At 39.9% G+C, this 27,865-nt stretch overlaps 1 protein-coding gene across 6 annotated transcripts in view; it reads left to right on the top strand.

The window, feature by feature from the left end:
* The window catches only part of frmpd4 (FERM and PDZ domain containing 4), a 471,176-nt gene extending 448,611 nt beyond the window's left edge, over positions 1-22,565 (top strand). For all 6 annotated transcript variants that reach the window (XM_052014783.1, XM_052014782.1, XM_052014781.1 and 3 more), the window contains 7 exons: positions 5,153-5,279; positions 6,131-6,220; positions 9,077-9,259; positions 9,947-10,085; positions 18,974-20,041; positions 20,335-21,645; positions 22,427-22,565. In XM_052014783.1, coding sequence (XP_051870743.1) covers positions 5,153-5,279; positions 6,131-6,220; positions 9,077-9,259; positions 9,947-10,085; positions 18,974-20,041; positions 20,335-21,645; positions 22,427-22,431 — 2,923 coding nt within the window. In that variant the 3' untranslated portion in view covers positions 22,432-22,565. The remainder of the gene's footprint in view (positions 1-5,152; positions 5,280-6,130; positions 6,221-9,076; positions 9,260-9,946; positions 10,086-18,973; positions 20,042-20,334; positions 21,646-22,426) is intronic.
* Positions 22,566-27,865: the final 5,300 nt, after the last annotated feature.

The following is a 27,865-nucleotide window of genomic DNA, read 5'->3' as shown; positions in this document are numbered from 1 at the left end:
ATAATGTGCTGTGAAAATAGTAAATAAACATCAATCAATGGGGATGATTGGAAATAACTATCTATAGTGAAATAAAGTATCATTTCACTGCCTGTATCTTATAATCCATGTCAAGGTCTTATTCTTTTTATTGGCCATTTCTACCTCCTGTTTAGACCACCTCATCTCTACTTGCAAAACATTTAAACATTGGAAACAAGTCTAATTATAATGGAGCAACAAACAATCTGCTGGAAGAACTTAGCAGGTCAAGCAGCATCTGAGGAACGAAAGGAACTGTTGATGTTTCAGGTTGAAACCCTGCATCCTGATATAGGGTTTCGACCCAAAATGTTGACAATTCCTTTCCCCCCACAGATGCTGCTCAATGCTCAACCTGCTGAGTTCTTCCAGCAGATTGTTGCTCCAGATTCCAGCATCTGCAGTCTCTTGTATCTCTAACTTTAATGGAGATTTCTTTAAAATTGATGAGATGATCTTTCAGTCTATTCTGTCACTGTGGTGATCTCCCACCTTTCTTCGAATAGCAATCATTTTGAAAATATCAGATAACAGGATAACACTCTGGAGACCCAAGAGATTCTGCAGGTGCTGGAATCTGGAGCAACACACACACAAAATGCTGGAAGAACTCACAGGTCAGGCAGCATCTATGGAGGGAAATAAACAGTCGATGTTTCGAGTGGAGACCCTTCAATAGGATTCCCTCCATAGGTGCTGCCTGACCTGCTGAGTTGCAATTTATAGCTCTGCTCTCCTTTAATGAATTACTGTTTGTTTCGTACACTTCATATGCATTAATACAAAAATATGTACTTTTAAGTTCTGTTAGGGCGGCTTGAGAAATTGCTTCACTCCATGAGATGCCTCTGTCTTTTCTGAGCTTGCTTGGGACACCAGTGTTATAGTGTGGCAGGTATACTGCCCCAGTCAAACTCCCAGCACACTTAGGACCATTATCCCTTCATATGTTATAGTTTCTTGCAACATAGAATGAGACAAATCAGCCCATCAAGTTCAGCCATCTCCCAGAGCATTCCTATTTCCCCACTTATTTCTTGCACAGATCCCCACCTCATTATGCTAATGTCTATCTATTCTCATGAGCTGTGACCTTATAAAACAGACTTCCTGGTGGAAAGGCTCTAGCCAATCAATGCAGAATGGAACATTAAGAAGGCCCACTGTTAAAACCTGAAGGACATTTGGAAAGCCTTTTCTTCCAGATCTCCATTCCTTACTATCGTTTCATTCTCACTACCAGCCCAACTGCCTCTAGGTGTTGTAATTGGGACCTTATTACTTCTGCCGAACTTCTCACTGACCATCCACATTCAGTTGATTGCAAAATCTTTTGTTTTCCATTTCTGAATGGCACTGCATTTACTGTGCAACAGAGTCACCCAGCACTTCAAGGTAACAGCTCAAAAAGTGCAGATTAAATTGCACTTAACTTAATATCGCCTCTAGTTATTGACTGAGCATCCTGATTTAGGGACATAAATATGGCAATCTGTGGTGGTAAATATTTGAAAATCCAGTATAACCTATTATGTCTTGAGTTTGTCATCAGTGGTTAGGTTTAAAGAAAAGACATTCAATGTTCTGTCTCGTTCTGTCACTATAGTTATACTGTGTTAAGATGCATTGGTGCTGCAGAATTATTGCTATTGGTTAGCACTACACACACACGTAGGAACATACACAAGAAACAGAAGCAGAAGTAGGCCATGCAGCCCCTTGAGCCTGTGGCCTTTCAACAAGATCATGGTTAATCTTACTGGGCACCTCTTTACTACCCTATCCTCTCTTATCTCCACGCCCCTTGATTCCTTTGAAATCCAGAAATCTATAATTCTCTGGTTTGAATGCAGTCAATAGCTCTTTTGGGTATAGAATACCAAAGATACACCACTCTTTGAGTGAAGTAAGTTCTCCCCATTTTAGATCTAACTGGCTACAAATTTTGAGACTTGCACTCAGTTCTACATTCCTCAGCCTGGGAAACATCCTCCCTGCATCTGATGAGCCTTCTAAGTATTTTGTATGTCTCAGTGAGATCTCACTAATTGCGTCACAGCAAAATTTGTCAATGTGGCCTTAGAAAGAAAAAAATTAGAAGAAAAAATATCAGCTCCCAAAATTATCAAATCAGCCTTGGCAAAAATATAACGAGATCATTGTCCAGGCTGCTGCAGTTAATTTGACATAAGAATTCCAGTGGTGTATGACCTTTCATGGTAGTCAACAACAACTTCATCAGAAGTTCACCATTTCAAGTTACAGATGTCAACAGGATGTTACTTCTCATTTGCATTAGAAAACAGCAGCACATGTACTGATTTTTTTCAAATTCAAAGGAGAATTGTTCATAGCTAAATGTATTCCTCTTGTTGGATTCGTGCAATAACAGTCAGTATTGTACCTCAGAGATGTAGTAGCCATTTCCCTTCCCAATAGCAAGTCCCAGAATTGATGTTTGGTATCCTTTAATGTTGAATTGTTTACGTTTCAAGGGCCGCTCATTTCCCATGGCTCAGGATGTATTATGTTTAACTGTTTCTAGCTGGAAATATTACTAAATGTGCAGTGGTATTTCTATCTATGTATAAATTATGTCAGTGTATGAATTAGGCTGCAGAATTAATACAGAAGAAGGGATTCAGTGTCCCAGATTACTACTTTGGCATAAATTCTAAGAAAGAGCGTGGTAACTCTATGGAGATTGAGGATTATAAGGTCTTGTAAAGCAGGGAATGCACAGAAATTGATGGTGCTTGGGTGATAAAATCATAAAAATATCATTGCTTGGGAACAACAAATTTTGAAGCTTGGAAACAAAATCTAAAATTTCCCAAGGATCAGTGTGTCTGGACTGTAGAGAGAGTCTTTAATAAACCAAACTGATATTCCTTACTCCATACTTCCTTGTACTAATTTTAAAGGAAGCAAGAAAGAAGGAATTGGATTCCCATTGGACAGCCTCATGCTCAGATCTGAACTGTGTAGGATGGGCACCTAGGCCTGGAACTCTTCTGTGGGATACTGTCTGTGGACCTGTATGGTCACTCAGGGTTCCATCTTGGAGTTCCTACTGTAGTAGGTCACCTCTTGTTGAGCATTCACTGTGTGGCAGTCCTGATTACCAGAGTGATATGATGATCAGCTATATGGTGGAGGAAGCATAATGCAAAATTAGTTTCTTGTAGAATGTAAAGACTAAGAGGTAGATTGGCAGAACAACAGAAAAGTAACTGTGAGCATCTTGCAGGCCAGGCATATGTTTCCGCTGAATCTGACATGCATTTCTATTAGGAACACTGATGTTAGGTGTATATCATAAGCAGCAGGCTTTCCACGCTAAACATTGTGTGGGTGTTGTCTCCTTGAATGTGTCAATTGGTTTGCCAATGAAGTTCATTTGCTCTAATAGAATTGTTGGCATGGAAATATTAATCCATTCTGATTAAAATTGTGCTCAATAACTACCATTGAAGCCTTACTGTAAAGGTCACTTTAAGTATAAATAACTTGTTTTATTGAATACCAGTTATCTAACCATGGGATGGGATGCTAAAATTCTGGGCTGGAGTTTTCTCTCAGTGGTCAACCAGGGAGGACTCTGGGTGCAAGGAGTCAAGGGGAGGAGGGGTGAGGGAAGTGGTAAGCAATGAAGGAGGCAGTGGACGTGGACACCTGTGCCCTAGCAAACGTGTCCGCGTGTGTGCTTGTATGTATGCATGCATATGTGCGTGTGTGTACACTTATATCTGTACATTGGCACAATGTGCATCAGTAAGTACATCAGATAAAAAGCACTATCATTCTTTAAAAGGTTACTTGCATAGTTACCTTTAAATTCCAGATATTTTCCTCCTTTATAAAAGCAGTATTGTTTTACTGTTCACGCAGACTCCATTTTAGTTGCACAAGTTGCTCTGTAAAATTATTTCATTAAAAATTAGTAAGCAATATGTTGGTTTAGTGGTTAATGTGGCTCTTAGATTGGAGGTTTTTTAGCCAAAGTGGCCCTGCTTGAAAAATAGTGAAGATCATTGCCCTATGGGAATTTTCATTGAACTTACTGTAAATTAGAGAAGCCAAACAGCACAGCCCTTTTTGAAGGGGATCTGCAAGCTGTGTGAACAACGCAAGCAACTGGCACACCTGTATCAGTGAAGCTGTAGAATGGCTTATAAGCAGTACAGAGTCTGAAAAAGCCGATTAAAATATTTAATCCCATACCAAATCAGGGATCGAGATAATTTGGAAAATAAAGATGAAATTAAGCAAGAAAGAAGAAGTGAGAAACTAGAATACAATTTTAAATCATATTTCAAGTTCACCAACAATATCTGAAATCCGAAATGAGACTCCGCACTTGTAAGAGTAAATTTTCAATATCAGGTAGTAATTAAGACTTCCTGTGCCCCATGAAAATTTACTCAGATTGGTGAACAAGTTTGCTGGTGAGTTTAGTCTGTATATCACCAAAGCTCTCCATTTCACACAGCAGCATATTGATTTTCATGATTAACTGCATCTATCCAGTTAGCAGAAATTGCCATCTTATTAACAGATGGTGTTGTTAATGTCAGTTATACCTACTGCAGAATTGGGCCCAGTGTTTCCTTGAGGCATTGGACGTGTTGCACAATCTGATTTAATTCCAGGCTGAGGCCATAACAATAAAGCTGGAATCAGGTAGGTATCAGTCACCCAATGTTTATCATACCAATGACATGTCAGCCACCAAGTTCTTGTTGGCTTATAATGAAAACAGAAAATACCAGAAACATTTAGCTGGTCAAGCAGCATCTATGGAGAGAGAAACAGATTTAACATTTCAGGTTGATGACTTTTTTGCTTGAACTAGTTCCACTGAAATGTTAATTGTCTCTCTCCTCACACATGCTATCCTACCTGCTGAGTCTTTCTTTTTTTATTCAGATTTCCAAAATCTGTGGTATTTTGCTCCTTTTGGCTGGTATTTGGATTACCTCTGCAATAAGCAAGAACAACGTTTAACATTAAATATAGACCCAAAGGCCAGCTTGGAATCCTGCTCATTTCTATAATTTGACACACTAATAATGAGATAACTTTAAGATGACAAGTCTTGCCCTCTATCTGACGTACAGTTCTCTTCCAGGAAAGAATGGGGCCTTGAAACTTTCCTCCCTCCCATGGTTTTACAAAGCATGAAAGAGAAGAACGTGAAAAAAGCACTTACCCACATCCTGAAAGCAAACCAAAATCTTGTTCCTCCTGGCAAAAAGGTAACATTGCACCATGAATTGTAAAAATTATTTACTAAAGATGAAATATTGCTCAACTCCAATGCTATTATTTCAACTGATGCTATTATATCATGTAGGAACCATGTGCAGAGACAGAATACACCATTAAAGCAACAATTATCTCCAACAAAGTGGAAAAATGAGCATTAATCTTTCATTAGCAGTATGCTCTGCCTTGCATTAAATATTACATCTTTGCTTTGACCACTGTTTAGTCAATCTTCCTTGAACCTAAGTACATAACTGACAGGAAAATATAATTTCTCAATTAAAAAGAAATAAATATGCAGTAGAGCAATAATGGAATGCAGAAGTGCTCTGAAGAAGAAAAAGAAAAATCTGTTATGTTAACTGGCAGTCACTTGCCTCGCATTATTAGAATTGTTTTCTGGCACAGTTTCCAGTTCTTTGGAGCAGCTATTGCAGAATGGAAATCTCTGGCAGGCCACGTTGCCAATATCTAAAATGGTGTTAGGCAATGAAGCACCAGATCTTCTTTGACCAAGTTCCTGAATAGTTTCAAACTTGGGAATTGTTTTAGTATTCTTCCTTACTGAACCCTCATTCAGTCTTGCCATAGTTTGGCATACTTTCTTCTGGATGAATCAGTTCCTGTGAACTAAATATGTTTACGTTCCGATTCCTTTTACTCAAATGCAAACTTCTGCATTGAGGGGAATATTTAGATACCTGGTTTGAAAGGGAAAAGGCTTGATTTTTAAGCAATAAATTTTGCCTAGCAATGTTTTGGTGACATTCAATGGCAGCCATTTATCATCACTGTTTTATGTAATGTTTTACCTCAGTTCATATCTTGCTTTCTATTGCAGCTCTCTGCATTACAAGCAAAGGTGCACTACTTAAAGTTTCTCAGTGACCTGCGATTGTATGGAGGCCGAGTGTTTAAAGCCATGCTGGTGGTAATGTATCTTATTTTTCTCCTCTTTCTGCTAACATACATGGAGAACAAAAAGATTATTATATTCAGTTAAGCTGTTTGAAAGTCAGTAATTATCATCCCATGAAGAACATACTTTAAGCACACAGAAAAATATCAGTGATAATATATTGGCTTGAACTACTTACAAACAAACCTCATGGATATAACTCCTGGTTTTGCTGTAATCTGCTGATGTGAGTGCTATTTAAAGGTTCCATGTATGTCAAATCTTGATTCCGATTTAATCAGCTTTGTGTACAACACAGCAGTTTAGGAGAACTGAGAGCTGGGTAAAGTTAACTTGCAGATGTTCAGAATCAATGCCATTTATTTGTTATGCCAACTATGTTGTGAGTTGTGATTTTGCTCTTGAAAATAGGCTGATTCCTTCCAGTAGCATAACTAATAGTAGTGGATGACTGAGTTCATTTGAGAATGCTCATTTATTGTATGTTAGTTACCATTCATCATTAGAAACTTTTGGAAAGTCAAACACTTTTGATTCCAACACAGGTTAATAACACGAACATCTCTTTTTCTGCTGGTCAAACTAAAGTTGATGAGCTCAGTCCAGGTCCATACTGGAAAACTGTCCATCATTCACCTCTAACTGGTACTGAGTTTGACAGTCTTACTTAGTGGAGCTATTATCTTTGTTGAAAGTGGGAAATTTTGACCTGCAGGTTTGATTATGACATGTCACTAATGCGGAGCAAAACCCTGGTGTGTATAATCTGTGACAGGACATTCTGTTCCCTCTGTTGACAGCCCTCATCTTGATAAAGAGTAAAATTCATTTCCATTTGGAGAAAATCAGGAAATATTGCTGAGCCTGCTTTGGAGGGTTTTATTTGCAATGGGTACTTATTTAATTCTCCAGCTTCAATGGACATTGAACACAAAAAGGGCTGGCTTCTTATTTAAGAGTCAGTAAGAGACCTTTACCTTACCTCCAAGAACTAGACAAACAATGGAATGAGGTCAAGGTTGAAGTGAAGGTCACTAATACTTTGAAGTTAAGGAACTTCTTCTGTGTGGATGTCTGGGAGGACCAGAGCTGTTCATTAAAAATTAAAAACATGAATCTACATAGCATTTGCAAGTCCCATTCTGGATAACCCAAAACATTTTATAGCTATTGCAGCTATTTTGAAGTGTAGTCATTGACAAAATTGCATTCATTTTGATCGACTGGTAAGACGAATTTCAGCCTAAGTACATAGCGAAACGTACAACAACTTACATTGATAGAGCACTTTTAACATTGTAATGTCCACAAGGTAGTTCACATTAGTATTATCAGACAAAATGGGACAGGGACTATTTGTACAGTAAGAACTTGCAAGAGGTTGAAACTACGTGTGTGTGCATCAAAGAGCTGTGGATCAGTCTTCGGAGGTTAGTTTCTTGATTTTGTGGGTGGAGAGGTATTGAATGAGAAAAGGTCATACAGCTCATCAAGTTCTACTTCAAAAAACTAAAGGGAATTTCTCTCATTTTGACACCAAAACTAATAACTCAGCGGGTGAAATGTTACTGCATGCACCTAGCTACTAAGATGTCAGCAGATTTAAAATTCTTTTATCCATTATTTGGGTAAGGTCATCAGCTGTTTATTTTAATCAGTTAACACCTACATGAAATAATTAATGGCCAGGAGATCTTTATATGACATGGTGACATAATCCTTATCAATCCTTATCCTTTTGTCTTTTACAAGGGTACCAATGTCAGGTAAAACCTACAGAAGACAAGATCATCAGAAGCTTGCTCCCAAAAGTAATCAAACTCTGGAAAACTAACTAAGCTCACAGCCCACGTTGCTCAACGATACAATTGTTCAAACGTATGAACTGTGAGCAGGAGAAGGCCACTTGGCCTCTCGAGCCAGCTCTGGCATTCAATAAGATTGTGGTTGATCTGATTATAACTTCAACTCCGTATTCCCACTTATCTGCAGTAAGCTTTAACCCCATTATTTGTCATGAATCTATCTAATTCTGCTGTAAAAATATTATGAGACTATGCTTTCACCACTGAGACACTCATAGCCTTTAACGAAATAAAATTTGCATCTTTTCTGCCTTAAATGGATGACCCCTTATTTTTAAACAGCAGACCCTAGTTCTAGATTCTCCCATTCAGTTCACTCCAGAGGCACCATCATAGTGTGTAGGGAAGGGAGGTATCAGTTGTTCCTTATAGTACACTGCTCTCTTTATATTGCTTTATCTTTGAATCCCCTGGTCCTATTTATAACCAGCTAGATATGGATTTTTCTCAGCAAATACCACAAGAATGTTACAAGAGGTGCATCATGGTCAGATAAGAGGGGAGCATCTACTGCTGTATTTTAAGAGGGAAACTTTTAACACAATCATGCTAAATTATGTTGACTCTCCCCTGTTGCTCTCTTTGCTGTAATTTCACCTGGATTATGCTGCATTCTTTATTGTTTAGTTGGACAGTTATTAGACAGTTACACATATGTTAAGATAAAGAACAGATGTTATTTTGCAGATAATAGTAAATACTAGCCAATGAGTTGAAACAAGTCATTCACACTCTCAGTTCAGCTGATGTTCACCACACCTTCTCTGCAATTATGAGAACTAATGAACTGAAATATACTGGAATTGATCAGTACACAGCATTTTTTTTTCAGTCGTGATATGTTTTTTTGTTCTCTTGAAGAGGTAAACTGAAGTGTGGTTTATAATATAGTATAATTTATTTTCTTCCAAATTCTTATTTTGGAGTATTATTAAATTGCAAATGAAGAACTAGTGAAAAGAAAATGTGACCCCATTTTGTCTTTATTTATTGCATAAAACAGCAAGGGGAGAAGCACTCTGAAGTCACTTTATTAGTGGGACCAAGATATGGAATAAGCCATGTAATTAATGCAAAAACACACCTGGTGGCCCTGCTGGCTGACTTCAGCCATGTGAACAAGATCGAGATGTTCTCAGAAGAGGAAAACAATGTGAGAGTTGAACTGAATGTGCTGGACGTCAAGGTAAGAAAATACCATTTATTTGGAAGTGGCGGGGCTGGGGAATCAAACTGACAAGGTCACTGAAGTGGGTGAACAGGGAGCAGGTTTAGAAGGGAAGAGTTTGAGGCAGATGCAGTGGGAGGAACATTGATCAGCAGAGGAAAATGAAAAGAAGTCAACAGCCTATATTTCCCACGACAAAAGAACTCACAAAATTCTAATGCCACCTCTCATTACTCTAGGACTAGTTAGTAGTTTCTTAAGTGGAGGCAACATTTGAAAGCCAGAATTTAAATAGCTACTAGCATTATTAAACTAGACATACAAATCTCCTCAATGTAGACTCAGATTTGATATTACTTTTAGATATCCTAACTCACCTTCACATAAGATTTTGTTTCACAATTTTATTTATTCACCTTCAACTGTTTTAATTTCAGGCAGTTCTATACCATCTGGACAAAATGTAGCAAGTGAAAATGCCAATCTAATTGCAAAATAGTTCCTGTTGATGTTAAAGGAGCTCTACGGATTAAAGATTTCAGCATAAGATTGCTTTTTAAGTGTTATTCTTTACAGGTGACAGATGTCCTCATAGAACTCCATCTTTCGTGGTTACCAAGGTTTCGTGGTTTGGTGGTTTAATGAACTGAAATGTATTTTCCATACTGCAATGCAAGATTCTCAAACTGCTATCTTTTTTTTCAGCCCATTATATTATTAATGGAGTCAACAGATGCAATGAACCTTGCCTGTTTGACAGCTGGATATTACAGGCTGTTGGTGGACTCTCGGCGCTCCATATTTAATATGGCTCATGGCAAGTGCACTGCAAATAATGAAGCAGGTATTAGAAATGAGCATCTAACTTACCTAAACTTATTACTTCAAAACCAGTTGTCGTTATCTCCAAATACCAGAGTGTCATGTAACACTCAGAATGTGCAACATTTTTCAGGTACATTATGGAAAGGCAGCAATGGAAGTTTATACCAAGATTTCCTGCATTGGGAGATAAAGAGATTTCTTTCATGCACAGTCTTTGGTGAAAACAGTGAATGAGTTTATGGTCCTCTCTAATGACATTATCATTAAGTCTGTGAGGGGGTAATGATTTATGACACATTAAGACTAAGTCACTTATATCTGTCTAATCAGCTTTCATCCACAAGCTCATTCCTCTTTGGTAGCTCTAAACATGCTGTATGATAGTGTTCTTTGTTTTGTTTATGTTTTTGTACTACTTCTGAAGTAAGCAGAATGAATTTTGGAGGCAGACAGCAATGAGATGACACGACTGTACAGCAGGTTTAATTCCACTAACCAATGGCCAACCAACCAAACAACCATTCTCCACTTGAACAAATGCAAAGCAAAGGTAGATTTAACTAAAGCTCAGAACATCTCCTCTCTTCATTGTAGCCATCGTTCCCTATTCAATCATTTAATTTTAAATCTGTACTTTCCCTTTAGTTTCCTTTATTCTATCACTAATCAGTTCTCATCTGATCCTAAAGGCTATGCACTCTGCAGCTGGATAAGTACTCGATTTGCATTGTTTTTGTGTATACGACTGCACTTCAAATCAGCATCTAGGGTACACTCAAATGACATGAGCACCACCTCTGTTAGAGTTCTCTGGCTGACTTGTGGTATCTTTTCTGTTTCAAAAGTCAACAACTTAATATATTCATCTTTTTTTTAAAAAATGCCAAAAGGAATTTCCAAAGAAGTGCACAACAAGCTCCAAGTCACTTCTTAGAGTCAACTTTTCCAGTTAAAATGTATCAAACTGACAACTTCAGTCAGATGGTTTACAAAATCAATTACATGTGCCTCACAAAGGACTGTATCATAATATTGCTTTCAGCTGACTTCACCCAGCTATGTTGCTAGCGACATCGCTCACTACATTCTATGAAACATAAACGTTGCTACAGATTTCACGCTATGCATGTTGAGATTCGGTGTCACTGGCCCCTTCTGCAAGCGAATCATGCTCGGAAATTTACAACACTGCCGAATATCTAGTCATATGACAGCATGGCACACAACCACAATGGTAAAGCCCCGTGACAAATGTAATTTTGTACACCCCATCACATGGATTTATCCTGAGTTCTGAAATGTGGACTGCTTAACCCACTAGTTCCCAACTAAATGAAGCTTCTCACAGCTTGGCTCTACCTTATGCCCAGCCCACAATAATCCTTTCACAAACTGTTTCTTAGTTTTTCCCCTCTTCTCCACCACACTCTGCTCCTGTACCACCTCACCCCTTGCCTCTCAGTTACAATTCTCGTTCTCCACCGTCTGCCTCAGCACCAACCACTGCAGTCCTTGTGGTGATGATTCTCCCTTGCTAGATAATGGTTTGACACAGCTGAGTGTACTGCCTGGCTGCCTATGAGGGCACTTACCAGTCAATCACATTGTTTTGAGCTTGAAGTGAGATCAAGGCTTGACAAGGTGAGGATGACAGAGTTTCTTCCCCCAAATACTTGCGAACCAGATGGACTTTTATATCACTATTACTAACACCAAATTTTTATTCCAGATTTGTTTAGTTAATCGTTTGAATTCCAGCTATTCCAGTGGGATTTGAACATCTCTCCAGACCATGAGTCCAGGCCTCTAGATTACCAGTGCGGTATTCAACTGCTGTGTTACAAAACTCTACCACCACTTGCTTTACTTTGTTATCACACTTGACCTTGGTGCTCCCACTGCATCGATCATGGATTATCCCATGTGAGATTGCCTCCTTGTATCACTATCCATCCACGTTTCTTCCCACCACCAACTTTCCCCCAACATTTCTTCCTCCCATATCTGCTTCTGGTGGAAAAAAAATTCTCCCAATTCACTCAAAATGTTACTTTTAAAATCCCAGCTACACCTTTGATGCACCACAAACATCTCTTCAAATATTCATCTTCTCGACCACACCCTCACTTCCACCCTTAGCCCCTCAGTCACCATTAAAACAACTATGTTCCCTCACCCTGGCCACTCCCCTGATATAACCCTGCATCTAAGGGATGTAAGACTTGAACAGTATGTTGGATATCTGGATTAATGATTCACCATCAGATCGGGCAGCACCCCATGAAACTCCTTTGGATCTTGCTCTTCTCTCCCAAAACTACACAGTATCCCATGATCTATCTGGAATACAAAACATAACCCCTGGCTGCTTTTCTGTCCTGTAAACTTTTCTCTGAAACTCCTCTGCCCTGTTTTCTCCATTCTCACTTCCATCCAATACGAGGAGCCAAGAGACTGAGACAGCTCTGAGATAGAAGCCATGCTCGTTGCTGCCATTTCACTCCCTTCTCTGGCCAACCGGGCTAAACTTTCTCCAAGGACCTCTTCGCCCCAGCCCTGAACCTGTGTCTTTCTCTAGTTTTTCTCCAATTTCTCCCCACCCATACTCTCTCCAAAGTTATCTTCACCATGGTCCTAAAAACTTCCTGCTGTCTCAATCTCATTCCCTTTACTGCAGAGCACCCAGCTTCCTTTCCCATTGATATTGTTAAAGATCCCCTCTCCTCAGTTTCCAACTTGATGCCTCAGTTCACCTGCTCCTGAAGCTGTTATTCATCTTTTGACTACCCCAATAACTGATAGCTTCTTCTTAGCAGTCCCCTTGGGGTTAAGGATAACTTGCTTCCACTTTAGTTCTGTAAATTCTACAAAGGCTGCCAGGGATGGGGTAAATTGTTTCTGACAAAGTTGGTGGGTGACTGCTGGGGATGTTGTGCACTCCTTCTGCTGTTTGTGCATGTCCTCCAGACACTCCCACTGCAGAGGTTTGTGAACCTCAGTGCATCTTGAGATGCTCCTTCCCCATTTTGTGAGATCACAGGCCAGGGAATTCCCATGGTTTAGTGCAGACATTACCCTTGACAAAGGGCACTATGAGGATACCCTTTATCCTCCTGGAAACTCTTTCCATCCTAGAGCTTGGAGTAGAATGCTTTCTCGGGAATCAGATGTCTGGTGATATATGGACAATACAACCTACTCACAGAGTTTGATCAGCCTCTAACTGGGGAGAAGACACTGACGTTGGTTGACCTATCCTGCTAATGGATTTGAAGGACTGTGGAGACAACGTTGGTGGTACTACTTTGGGGTTTTGAGATGCCTTCAGTAGGTTGTCTATGTTCTCAATAGACCAAGAGTTTAGTACCAGATCTGAGATCTTTGTCTTTGAATGCCCTTTTCCTTCATCAGCCAAAAACTTTGCTACAGTTCTGGAGACAGTCACAGATTTTGCTATCAATGTCTGACCTCGCTGAGAGGTGCTCCCAACCCATGCAAAGAGATCCACATTTTCTAGGATATTGCCTTGAATCTTGATTGTCAGAGTGGTGGTGGGGCTAGGTTGGGAGAGATCTTTATCTTCTGGATGTTTCCTGTAAGGTCTATTCTTGAATGAAGGAGTCAACAATGACTTGGAGCTTGATCTCCCAGTGTGCACGTATGCAGGCGTCATCTGTACAATGTGAATTGGTGACTGAGCTTGGGGCAATGTTGGTTCCAGAACGGAAATGGTGAAGGTGGAACTGTTTCTCATTTATGCTATAGATGAGCTGCAGTGGGATACTATTGGAGTTAAGGTACATATTGCAGTGAGAACAATTGAGGAGAGCATTAGTGCAGTAACACAGCCTTGTCTTCATCTTGTGTTCACTGGGACTGGGTTCCCATTTGTTTGGATCACAGCTTGAAGATCATGAAGCAGACGTAGAGAAGTAAAGTAGTTTCAAGAACAGCCAAATTGACTATTCCAGTGCACTCCTGGCTGTTTCACACTCCCCTCCGTAAACTTAAGGCTACCCAAAACTTTGCTACCCATGTTTTAACTTTCCGATGAAACACTGTGTTCATTCACTTACCTATATTGGCACCCAGTTAGGCAAAACCTCCATTTTAAGGCTGCATATGACAACAAACTCAACTTTGACTTTTTGAGTTTGAAATCCCTCCATGGTCTCAACCCTCCCTTAAAATCTTCCTTTTACAATGCTCAGGTCTCCAAAATCTCTCTCCTCCAAATTTAGCCTCTTCAGTAACCTGACTTTAATTGTAGCACTATTGACGACCAAGGCTTCAGCTGTTGAATCTTTGAAATTTCTTTCGTTTATCTATCTCCTCAATAGCTTTTGGGTCAGATATATTTGATAGTGCTCCAAGAAATGCTGTGTTAAAGGCCCCATTTAACAAATGGCTTTATTTCATAGGTTGCAAGCAGAGATTGAATTGTTTGGATTTCATTTTTGCTTCATTTTTTTTGGCAAAATTGGGTGTTTTCAGCTATTGATAAAATTGACATAATTGATACGTTAACTTTACATCTCAATAAAGCACAACTAAAACAAAACCAGTAATGACAATTATGGACTGGTTGAAATTTTACCCTAAATATTGCTTGACAAAATTTTCACTTTCTGTCATGTAATCTTTGGTTCCCTTTTTCCACCCACACCTTTACTTCTCCAGTTTTCATTACCTCCATACAATAAACTGACTTTTCTCTCAAGCAATTGAGATCGGTCAGTGTCAAAAAAGAGCATTTTGAAAACTATGTAGCATCCTTAAAAGAAAATGAATGACAATATGTTCATTGCCAGCAAGCTATTTTATCAATTTAAAAAAAAGAGCATTTCAGTTAGGGTGAACGCACACAAAATGCTGGAGGAACTCAGCAGGTCAGCCAGATCTCCAGCATCTGCAGTCTCTCTTGTGTCTCTGTGTTTCAGTCAGGGTGTTAGCATTTATCTTTATTGGTTAAAACTGAAAATTTTAAAACCTGAGATTAGGGCTGGAAATCCAAACCTGGAACTTACTCTGTAATGCTTCCTGGAATGTATAAAAAAACCAGAACTCTCCATGCTCTATCTATGCATTAAATAATCTTGGTCAACTCTTGCTTTGAACCTTCCAGTACTGGTATGGTGCAGCATGTACCTCTTTCCTGAGGTTTATATTTTCATGTCCATTCATTTAATGAGTTGGAGCAGCTCATGAGAAGTTCTGAATGCCTTTGTCTGGAGCTCTAGTTCAGTATGTTAAGTACTTCTCTGCAAGCAAGCATATCTAGCTTCATTACATATATGCTCCAGAAAAATTGATCCCTCTTAAGAGCAAAATGTAACTAGCATTAATGAATAAGTCATGCCAAGCTTCTTCTATGCAGTTTCGTCACATCACAGATGCCCTTGCATATGTTGTCTCCTTGGCAAACAGCTTAAGTAGGATTAGCATCCAAAATTTCTGGGTCGTGGTTGTTTATTATTTTACTTGTATCCTTTCTGATAGAATCTCTACGTGACCCATATTTATGGCTGTTGCATGTTATTGGCTTTAAAAAGAAAGGTCAATGGAATAAAAATCAACAAGCAGACAACAGACAGTGGGCCAAAGGGCCTGTTTCTGTGCAATATGATTTTATGATTCTAGTATACAGTCTATAAACATCAGTCCCAAACATACAGCTGAGACTAAGCAACTGGCTGAATGTTACGTTGTGCTGGCTGCAGTTTTCATTCATAATTGCAAGGAAGGAGAAACAGTCAATGAAATAAACACAGAGTATGAAAAATACTTGGAAGCCTCTGTGAAAAAAGAAACAGAGTTCACATTTCAGGTCAGTGACTATTTCAATAAAAGGTCAAATAAGGCGTCAATTCTGTTTCTCTCTTTACAGAAGCTGCCTGATCTGCTGAGTATCTGTCATTTTCTGCTTTTATTTCAGATTTTCAGAATCTGCCTTTTTTTTGCTTTACAGAACAATCAAAGATTTGTGTTCACTTAAATCAGTCAACAGTAAGCCCATACCATTAGAATCTACTGCTTATTACTTTGGCCTTGAGTCAGTTCTTTGGACATCATTTGACTATGATAGAGAATGAATGACTGTAACAATGCAAACGCAATACAATTCACTGTGTCAAAACTACCGGGTATATCAAGCAAATGAATTCAGTGCACAGTTTTCCTTTTACATTCCAAGTGAGTTTGCTCCTCTGGGTTTGGCTGCCTTCTCTGTGGTATAATAATCTGTTCATTATATTTACACCTCTTAATAGTTTCATGCACTATTACCCATCAACAGTTGATCCTGCTAATTTTCAGGCAGACCCCAAGGGGACTGCAGTGTAGCGGTTATGATACTGGGGAGACCTGGACTAATGATCTGGAAATATGAGTTCAATTTCCATCATGGGAGCTGGGGGATTTAAATTCAGATAGATAAATAACTAACAATAAAATAAAAAGGAAGGTTTGTGTTGGTAATGGTGACTGTGAAATTACTGTACTATCAGAAAAAAATCATCGGGCTCACTAAGGAAGTCTCATCTATCAGTGAATCTAGACTCACAACATTGTGTTTGACTGTAAACTTATATGTAAATAGCCTGGTTCAATAGCAATAAGGGATCAGCAATAATTGTTGGCCTTGCCTTCAACAACCATACTCTGCACATGATTCATTTTAAAAATTGGCAATTACAGTGCCAATTCTTTGTGGTTTAGAAACAAAACTGTGTGATTTGGAAACAATTCACACAGAGCCTTGAAAAATTAGATTTCTTTTCCATAATACAGATGATGGGACAATGATGTAGTGTTGTTTAAAATTGCAAAAGGATGGGACACGGTAGGTGAAATTCACCATTTCCAAGGAGAGGATGTTTACACTGCTGGCAAGGCCAACACTGTCTATCCTAAACTGGTTCCTGTACTTGCTCAGCTTACTGGCCTATCTCAAGGATGGGTAAGAGTCAACAACATTGGTAAGTGAGGAGTCATGTAAAGTCCATGATTTTGTTTCATGAAGAACGTGGGTGAACCAAATGGGTTTATACGACCGTATAGTAGTTCAGTATTTGCCATTATTGATACTGCCTTTCAATTCTAGATTTACTTAAGTATGTGAATTTATATTCACCAGCTATTTGGTGGAATTCAAACTTATTTCTCTGGATCAATAGTCCAGTAGTTTAACCACTATGCCATGATTTAAAACAGAGGGATAATGACTGAGGCATTGAGGAAAAAACATCTTTCAGGATTGCATTGAAAAGGAGTTAAGCGGATATGGGAACAGAATGTTTAGAATTTCCAGGTTAGCAATTCTTGTATTCAGTGCCTGGGTATTTGACTACCTGAGCAAAAAACTTTGAGATGAGTCTTTATCCATTGAAATGGCAATTCCTTTTTAGATTAATGTCAGTATCATAGTTAATGGTGAGAGGCTGGAGGAAGAAAAGTGAAGAAGAGTGTTTTACAAGTTTTGTTTAAGAAAGAAAGATGAGGAAAGGTTGGTTTTGTTTTTTACAAATAGGGAAAACAAACTCATCTTCCAGGATTGTTAAGGAGAGATGGAAACAGATGCTGTTATGAATTTCCAGGATAGAAATTCTTGTATTTAGTGCAATAGGAAAAATTGTTCAAATTATGCTAATTATCTTGAATAATCAGGTTGTATGTTGAATCAGTTTTTACAGAAAAGGATGGCTTGCTGGAAATCTAAAGGAAGTAATGCTTAATCAGGGATGGGATGTAACCAGAATTAATATATGCAAGATTACCCATGGAGAACATAATGGCACTGAAGGATCAACAGATCCTCAGGGTTAGACGTTTTCCATCCCTGGATTATAAAGCAAATAAGTGGGAGTATTGCACATTCCCCAACTATAATCCACTAAATTTCTCTTGACCCAGGAGCCGTGCCATCAGTTGTGTATGTCACTCTGCCCTTTGAAAAGGAGGGAAGATGAAGAATTATGGACCAGTTAGTCTGACAGATATTGCCATGGAATTCCTCAGGGTCTGTAACTTAGAATAGAGTGGCTGCACATTTTCAAATCAAGTGGTCGGTGAAAGCCAGCATAAACTGATAAAGGGTAGTCATGATTAATGAGCATGAATAAAGTTATTGGGTCAGGGAATGTCAATGGGTGTTATTATTTATGTACTTCCAAAACACACTTGTTAAATCCCTTAGCAAGATACGGTCCGCTAAAGCTAAAACTCTCATCTGCAAGTGGCCATTGATGCTCAGTCATATGTTAATTTTTGATCCAGGATTTGGAGAATTTTGTTCACCAAACTTCCTAAGGATCATATGGAGATGGTGTCTGGCCATAGATCAGGTGAGATTTCATTAAATTCAAAACAGGAGCTAAGTAGTCTAAACCTGTTCTTTTATTCCAATAGATGTTGCAAAATTTATTTTTTTCCCAGAGATGCATCAGACAGAGAGCACTACAGCCCAGAGGTTCATCCCCTATTAGTGGTGCTAAACATGCTGTATGGTAGCACCAGGGTCTTGTATTCTGCTTCTGAAATTTACTGACTATAATGGAATGAATTTGTGAGGCAGAATGCAATGCACTGATGGTTCCATACAGTGCTCTTAGTTCTACCAACTGGGGATGAATTTCCAGTCAAAAAGTTTACAGAGGCAGCTCCCATTATAAATGTGGCCAGGGAAATTCATAGCAGAAATAAAAAGTATGGTGCTCTGAGGAAATTATCCTACATCCTCTCACTATGCTTAAGCTGGAACTATACTAGATTTTCACTCTCCTGTACAATGTCATGGGACAACAACTTGTTTGATGCACAAGTATTAATCTTTAAACGTCCTTTATTAGGCATGGTAATTAGCAAGGCCAAATGTTTGTGAATAATTGCCCTCCTTTTTCTTTTAAATAGGCCCAGAATACAAGACTAAACATAACACGCACAACGTAGAATGGAACTATTTACCGAAGAGTTCATGCTACATCAGGCCTAAGAAAGAAGATGCTCAACCATTGTCTATTAGAGAAACAAAGCAGGAAAATGTAGATTTCTCAGATGATCCAATTTACCATGAAGATTCCAGGGGGATTTTAATAACTGAAATTAGAGATGTTAATGAACATAGGCATCTGGGTGCTGAATATATGGATACTGTGGAAGCTGAAAACAAAGGTTTTAACAGGATGTCTTCCTCTGGGAAAGAGTCTACCAAAACAGTACAGGAATCTCCAAGAGGAGCTAAGGTATCCTTTGTCTTTGAGGACCACAACGTTGCTATCTTTAACCCAAGAAACCTTGGTTATGAAAGATTGCTGGATGATAGTCCCAGCAATTTGGACCAACAGATGTACTTGAACAATGCAAGTGACATTAAATGCCCAGAGTTCTCATTCCCAGGGATCGATGTAGATAACATTGACACGAATGCCGTGTATGCAAACATCAATGATAGCAGAATGTTTGCAAATGCAGAAAGCATTGAAGAACCATTGTTACACGACATCTGCTATTCAGAAACCATGGATGACGCTGAGGACGAAGATGAAGCCAGCTGTGAGGAGGATATACCTCTCGGAGAGGCGGACAAAACTGACATCCTGAATATTTCTGGATCGAGCGACGACATAATTGACTTAACTTCACTTCCTCCCCCTGGGGGTGATGATGACGATGAAGATGATTTTCTGCTTCACACTCTGAACATAGCAATTGCTGCCCCTCCACCTGGCTTCAGAGACAACAGCTCAGACGAAGAAGATAGCCAGCATCAGCCAGCACAAAGTTCGGGAAACGATAGCCAAAGCAAATGTTCCCCAAACGACGACATCCCTGTGTCACTCATAGATGCTATTCCTACACAGGCTGAAGAGCAGAGTGGCGAGCAGGCATTGGATGATGCTGTGGTTTCAACCTTGCAAGCCCTGGAGGAGCTGGCAGCTTCTGAGGAGCAGTCTGTTCAGCAAACGGATGACAGCTCAGGTTCTTTCACCATAGTAACATTTATTCATTGACTGTCATAATGTTCCATCTGTAAACTTGTTAACAACTTGGAAACATTCCAGAACAAATTTTACCATCAGTTTTGTCATCCCATTTTCTGATCTGGCATGCTAATGGAGCAATCATGTTTGATATTTCATGCGCTGGGTGCTTATTATGCACAGAAATTTAAGAATACTAAACACTTTGTTTAATAAACCTGTTTTATTAAGATTACAAAAGTGCCTATAATGAAGTAATTAATTGGCTGTTTATTCTCTTATGGTATACAGGTGTAGTGATATTAAGAGCTTATAGTCCTGAGTCGTCATCGGATTCTGGCAATGAAACAAACTCCTCTGAAATGACTGAAAGCTCTGAGGTAGCCTCAGCACAGAAGCACTCTGAGGGTTCCATGCATATGCTTGTGGCCACCAGTGAAGGCTATCAGCAACTTCAAGAAGAGCAAACTGAGTTCCCAATATCTCAGAACGAGAACGTAGGGCCCACATCCAAAATGATTCCAAAAGCCATGCATTGCTTGACCACTCAGCGAGGAAGCAGCGCAAAGTCCAAAGTTGTGCCTTCGAAACAAATTCTTCCTTCCGAGGAAATTGAAATGGAACCAGAAACAATGGAGACAAAATCTGTCACGGACTACTTCAGCAAATTGCAGGTGGGGTCTCTGATGTACTCATGTCCAAGTAAGCAAAAATGCAAGGCGGGTGATACTAGCATCAAGATAGCAGTTGATGGTAGTGTATCAATGAAAAGGCAACATGCAAACAAAAAGACAGAAGTGGGTGACGACTTGTCAACTAATAGCAAGTACAACACGCTGGTTGGAAAGAATAGTCATCGTGCAACTACCTATGACTTAGAGAGCACTACTTTCCGAAAAGAGACACAAAGGTGGTTTCAAGTGTCAGGAGAAAAGGGGAATGATAAGCATTTCCCAGGGTTAATTAATGGTAAAAGCTTTCACAAAGCTTGCTTAGTTTCTAGAACTGAACTCGAAGAAAAAGAAGCTGATACTGAAATGGATGATCGGTGCTCCCTGGCCAGCACTTCAGGGCTTGGACGTGATGAAAGCTTTCTTTCTGATACCACCTACGGGTCTTCAGCCAAACACCTGACTGATTCAGAAGATACTGAGCTGTTCCCTGACGATCACTCTTCAGAGCTTCCAGAAGCTGAACAGAGTGTGACTCGACTTTGTGAATACCATATGACAAAAAGAATGTCTTCTTTACAAAGTGAGGGCCATTATTCTTTGCAGAGCTCCCAATGTTCTTCAGTAGATGCACCCTGCAGTACAGGCAGTAGTACATGCGCCACTCCAGTGGACTCTCCCCACTGTACAACTGAGATTAAACACATACTATCAGAGTCTTCTCTAAAAGGTCTCGGCTACATTTCAGAAGATCAGCGAACACTTTTGCTTCAAAGCCACGGAACGTCCTATAAAGATCTGCATCCCCAAGCTGAAGCCATGTGTCACAGAAGAACAACCCATAACACGCATGCGCCTTCAAATGCTGAACCAATATTTGGTACCATACGTGATGGGTGCCACCGAGTACCCAAGATTAAAGAAACCACAGGTACCTCAGTAAACGGCGATAATATTTACACAGGTGTTGAACTGCAGAATTTAGGCTTTGAAAGTAAGATAGAGGGTAAAAGAAATGATTATGTTCAAGATCAAGAAGCTAGTCCTCTTTTGTCAGGTCCATCTCATGAAGTTAGCTCTGAAAATTGTAAAGCAGATATGGTGAAAGGGACATGTAAGCCCAAAGTTGATGAGAGTAGTAACTCATCTCAAGAGATTACTCTCAGCACATTTCCTAATCTTAAAAGTACATCAATCACTTTCCCAAATGAAAATGACTGTGTTAAAGATAATCAGAATTTTTCTAAGCCTCATAGGTCTAACACGTTAACATTTCCATCATTAGTCTCAACATCAAAAGACCCAGGTCATGTTAGACACCAGGAATTGTTTACAATGAATAAAAGTAAGTTACCTAAAAATTCACGATGTAACTTTAGAAATATTTTGTTTGCATCTTTACCATCCAAATTGAGGAGGGAGAATGAGTTAGCTAAACAGAGGACTCAGAAGGCTAGGGAGCTTGAGGAAGCAATTAACCGGGAAAAGAGACAAGTTGCCTGTTCTGACAGACAGGTGGGACAAGACCCGCATTCTGAGCAGTGTCCCAGTCTGAGTAAAGGAGCTGCCAGTGGGAATGATAAAGCTCTGCCCGGAGGTTTTCATGAGAAGCAGCTCTCTGCTGAGGACAAGCAGTGCAACCCAGATTGTAAATTGCAGCATGTTGTCAAGGAGATGCTTAATGATTCTCTGTGTTTTTCTGCCACCCCTAGTGTAGCTTGCACAGAGCCTGAGCAAGGAGGAAGAGGAGGTGCAACTTCAGCTTTCAGTAATCAATTCAAAGGCGACAACATTCCCCTGCCATCAAACACTTGCAATGATACAAAGGTGCCAACTACATGCCAAGAGTCACCTAATCTTCTCAAAGAAGGACAAGGGCATTCAAGATCACTTAATAGGAATAACTGTGAGGGCAGAGGAGGAAGCCTTAAAATTCCTCCCAGAAAGAAGGTGCTGAGGCGTTGCAGCAGTAGCGTTACACCACAAATGAGAAGCGTAGAAACCCAACTGGAAAAATCAAGGAGTTCCATAGGATTCCAATATTCCGATCTCCTCGAAGTGCCCAATCCCCAACTTGTACAGAAGAGAGTAGAACTTCCTCTGGGCGAGAGCATATCCAAGTGCCACTCTCAAGGACCAGTGACGACAAATTCATCATACTGCTCCACCACTGCAAGCAGAAAGGAGAGTCGGAGATCATCGCATATATTTTCAGTCCAAAAGGATTTGAGACAACCCAGACCACTGCCTTTCCCGAAGGTGGAAATGAGCAACTGGAAGTGTCATGGGCCTTTCACCTATTGTTTTCTCAATAAGGATGTTGATGCTGATGATGATGGTGACGGTGGTTATGGCAGTAAGGACCAATTAACTTACTTAGACCAGAATCCTCTGTCCTCCAGTTCATCCCCAGCAACCTGTACATCTTCCGGCCCTGCCAATGCTGGGAGAGTCCTGGGACTGACTTCCACACCTTACAGGGAGGCTGGTAGCAACAGCAGCCAAGAGCCACAACAGAAAGACGCTAACCTTAGTGAGGCGGAATTTGACAGCAAGATTGCCAGAATTAACACTCTGAAGGACAAGGTGTACGTGTTGCCGGGCGGTTTTCTGGCAGCACAGAAAGATGCCAATGAACTGCTGTTGCTCCTGCAGGCAAGCATTGGGGAAAAAGAACAGGCAAAACCAGATCACTATCAACTTCGGTTTAACCAGTACAAACAACTGTTGTCAATCGAATCGCGAGAGTTGGGAAGTGCTTGCAGAAAAATGGCTGCAGCAGAAAAAAGCCCAGAGGAAATGCTCTTAGCTATGACTTCCAGCTTCCAAGTACTGTGTTGCTTAACAGAAGCCTGCATGCGATTAGTTAAAGTAATGAATTCTGAAACACAGCAACAGGAAATCGTTGCTAAGGTAGATGAAGTTGTAATGAACTATATTTGTCTACTGAGAGCTGCTGAAGCGGTATCTGGAGCAGCCCCCATGGACCCTCATGTTAAGGTTTTAGCACGACATTCAAATACCATGACGGCTATCGTAAGCACACTAACCCGTTCACTTAAAACGCTTTTAAATAAATAACATGCAAATTGTACTTTAAAATGTACCCTTGTAAAGCCATACATAGAGTTTACTGCAAGTGTGGGTCACCACATTGAACTGCTATTAAAGAAACTTGGTTTTGTGTACATTATGTTTTATATGATAAGCCTGTGGGATACTAAAATGTTATACAGCTCAATCTATTAGGACTGAAATGTAATTGAAACACCCTTTGTAATGGCAAGGAAATATAGAAAGCAATGGTATAAAATTTAGTTATTTTTCATATGGTACCTGTACTCCAGAATGACTTAGTGCCCAAATCAGAAGTGTCAAGGTCCCCTAGTACTATAACTGCCATGGGGTGGGGGGTGGGGTTGGGGGTGAGGGTGGAGGGAGGAGAACTACATTGGTCTCATGTGTGATACTGCATCACTATGTAAATAACAAAGTATTATCTAAAATTTTAAAGTATGCTTTTTAACCAATGCAAACTATATGAACAATAAACAATCAAATCTATTCATTGCGTCTTATTATTTGGGGAGGGGGAACATATCTTGAACGATTAACTAATTGCATTTGCTTTGACTTCTTAACTGGAAGAATTATTGGGGATTATTCTAATCTAATAGGAATGTTGAAACTACATAATTAGGGGAAATATTTTTAGACTTTGTGAATTACTTAAAGGCATAGTCACATTGAATTCATTTTTTGCTGAGGCCCTGTCTTGTACTTTAAAGTCAGCTGACATAGAACGAGTAATTAACTGTATTTTTATTAAACAGCTGAGCCATTGTAAATTGGTTCATGCCAGACACATCAAAACTTACACCTCTGCAGGAATTCTTGTACATTATGGCAGAGTAGCCACAACAAATAAAGGGAGACAAGGATTTCACAGTGCAAAAGGAGAGGATGTCCCTGTTATTAATATTCCACTACTTAGCTTTTGGTGATATTATAATAGTCAAGATCAGATGCGGAAATAGGACGGGACAGTTGATGTCCTGAGGAGTCAATGATCCAAATTATTTTCAATGAAAAATGATATCAAGCTTAAGTGGACCCCTTTGATGCCATCACCGGTGGAAATGATCAGTGTCAATGTCTCCCACTTTTTACTCATTCAAGGGATGTGGCCTTCGCAGGCTGAGCCAGCATTTAATTGCCCATCCCTAAATGCCTCTGAGAAGGTGGAGGTGAGTTGCCTTCTTGAACCACTGCAGATCCTGATGTGTGGGTAGACCTGCAATCCTGGAGGGAGTTCCAGGATTTTGACCCAGTGACGGGGAAGGAACAGCGATATATTTCCAAGTCAGGAAGGTGTGTGGCTTGGAGGCAACTTCCAGCTGGTGGTGTTCCCATGCTTTTGCTGCCCTTGTCCTTCTAGCTGGTAGAGGTTGTGAGTTTGGAAGATGCTGTCTAAGGGGTCTTAGTGAGTTGGTGCAGTGCATCCTGTAGACTACTTACACCATTTCCTACATAAGAAGGCACTGGTGTGCTTGGACCCTGTTTGCATGGTGAAATGGGCCTACTAGATGAAGCAGACAGAGTGCATGCAGCCCACTATAGCAGTGGCATCAGCCAGTGTTGGTGGTTAGCTGCATGTTATGGCTACTAACCTGATTTTGAGGTCATTTGAGATTGTTAAAATTAATTGCGCGGCAATTGTCAAATAATTAAAGAGAACTTTGAAGTCAAATGCTCAACACTTTTTCAGGTAAGATGGTAAATTGGTGCATGTCTGCCCTATTCAGGTAGGTATAAAGTATCCAAAAGGACATAATGATGTGATTCAAATTCTTTCTTCAGTTGATACTATCAAAACAGATTGTTAATCATTTACTTTACATAGAACATAGGACAGTATAGCAGAAGAACAGGCCCTTTGGCCCACGATGTCCGTGCCAACCATCATGCCAATACTAATCCCATCTGCCTGCACATGGTCTATACCCCTCCATTCTCCGTCTGTTCATGTGCCTGTCTAAGTGCCTTTTAAACATCACTAGCATATCCGTTTCCACCACCTCCCATGGCAGCACCTGTCACTCTCTGTGTAAAAAAACTTGCCTCGCAAATCTCCTTTAAACTTTCCCCCTCTCACCTTAAATCTATGCCCTCCAGTATTTGACATTTTCACTCTTGGATAAAGACTCTTGATTCTCTCTCCTATACTCCTATAACTCTATATACTTCTATCAGGTTCTCAGCCTCAGACATTCCAAAGAAAACTATCCAAGTTTGTCCAACTTTTCCTTGTAGCTAATACTCTCTAATTCACTACTCTTTGGATGTCTTTCAGAGACAGAAGTATTTTGGTGATTTATTTAGAAGTAATGCAAACCTTTTGTTTCCAAACTTCTATTTTAGGGAGCCGTGAGCAACCATCATTTACATTTTCCAGCGTTATTCATTCCTTGGTGTTCATTTACTTGGAACTATGACAAATTATCCATGCTTATGTTATAAATCAGACAGCTACAGCAGTAATGAATCATTAGAAAAATCACACAGTGTGACTCACAGACAAACTTGGAATACTCATTAATTTCTGTACAAAAGATACCATGATAGCACATTCACTATTTGTCAAAATAAAGGCAACATACAATGCTACAAATCTGAAATAAAAACAAAAAGTGCTAGAAATACCCAGAACTGTGAAGAGAAACTGAGTTAACTTTACAGGTTGATCAGTGTCCTAAAACATCACTTGTCATCAGTTTTTAACTTGGAACACTGCTATCATTTCACCACTTGCAGAGTTCCAGCTTTTAAAGTGGGCTGATATGTTTCTTGCCACACAGTTATAAATGTTTCTAACTGCATCAGTCATTTCTTTAGATTTTTTCTTGACTGGCTTTTGAGGTCACAAATATTCATGAATGTCACTCTAAAAGGAATGAAATTTAAATGTTTGCATGATTATAATGTTTGTTACATAACTGAAGAAATGTGCAATACTATATACTTTTTAAATTACACTTGCATTTTCAAATAGGTTTCTGATTGACAGGAGCCAAAGATGACATTTCATTACTGGCACAGCACAATTATCTTAATAATGGCACTTGAAGAGTTGCTTATTTGATCATTGTGGTCAGTGTGTACCCTCTTGCTGAGAAATTTGGTTTATAGAGTCCATAGAGTTATACAGCATGGAAACAGGCCCTTCAGTCCAACTTGTCCATGCTGACCAAGGTGCCCCATCCAAGCCAATCCCATTTGCCAGCATTTGGCCCATAACCTTCTAAACCTTTCCAATCCATATACCTGTCCAACCACTTCCTCTGGCAGCTCATTCCACATAGATATCACCTTTGTGTAAAAAAAATTGTCCCTCAAGTTCCTATTAAATCTTTCCTGTCTCGCCTTAAACCTTTGCCCTCTAGTTCTTGATCCCTCAACCCTGGGAAAAAGACTGAGGGCATTCACTTTATCTATGCCCCTCATGATTTTAGACACACCTCTTCTTTGGTGTCCTAAACCTGTTGTGCATATAGCACTGACCCCAGTCAGATCCCCTGAAAATAAATCTTGAAATTGGCTAATGAATACATCTAGAAACAGTATTAGTGTAGCTGACATGCAAAAACTTGCTCAAACAGGACCTGAGCAAATCCTAGCAGGACCACACTGAATTGAACATATTTTGGAACCACCTCAGTTCAACCATTTGGGGCACACCCATCTGAGTGCTTCAGCCCTTAAAGGCACAGTCCCCTTGCAGCCGCACATTATGGAGTGGGAGGCTGCAGGACAGAGTGGGAAAGCTCCAAATCGAGGGAAAGACACCTGGCACTCTCATCTCTGAGATAAATGCCAGGAGGGAGGTTGTGTTTGCTGGGAGTGGGCAGGAGGTCCCCGAGGGCCACCAGAGGGAGAGCTTGGCAGGAGCTGACTACAGCTGTCCTCTCCAGGTGTGAGAATCCACTCTCAATGGATCAAAGCACAAATAAATGTCATGCCCCCACTAGGTATGTCAGGGTGAGCTGTGTGAGGCTGTCGATAAGTGGATAAGGCATAAGGTCAGAATCAGTGGAAGGGTGAGTGTTGTCACTCCTTGGGTTGGGGACTACGATTTTGCAGGCTCCTTCTGA

This window comes from Pristis pectinata, chromosome 4, assembly GCF_009764475.1.
Source record: "Pristis pectinata isolate sPriPec2 chromosome 4, sPriPec2.1.pri, whole genome shotgun sequence".
Classification (NCBI taxonomy): domain Eukaryota; kingdom Metazoa; phylum Chordata; class Chondrichthyes; order Rhinopristiformes; family Pristidae; genus Pristis; species Pristis pectinata.
Note: the sequence above shows the minus strand (reverse complement) of the source record. Positions and strands in the feature narration are given on the sequence as shown.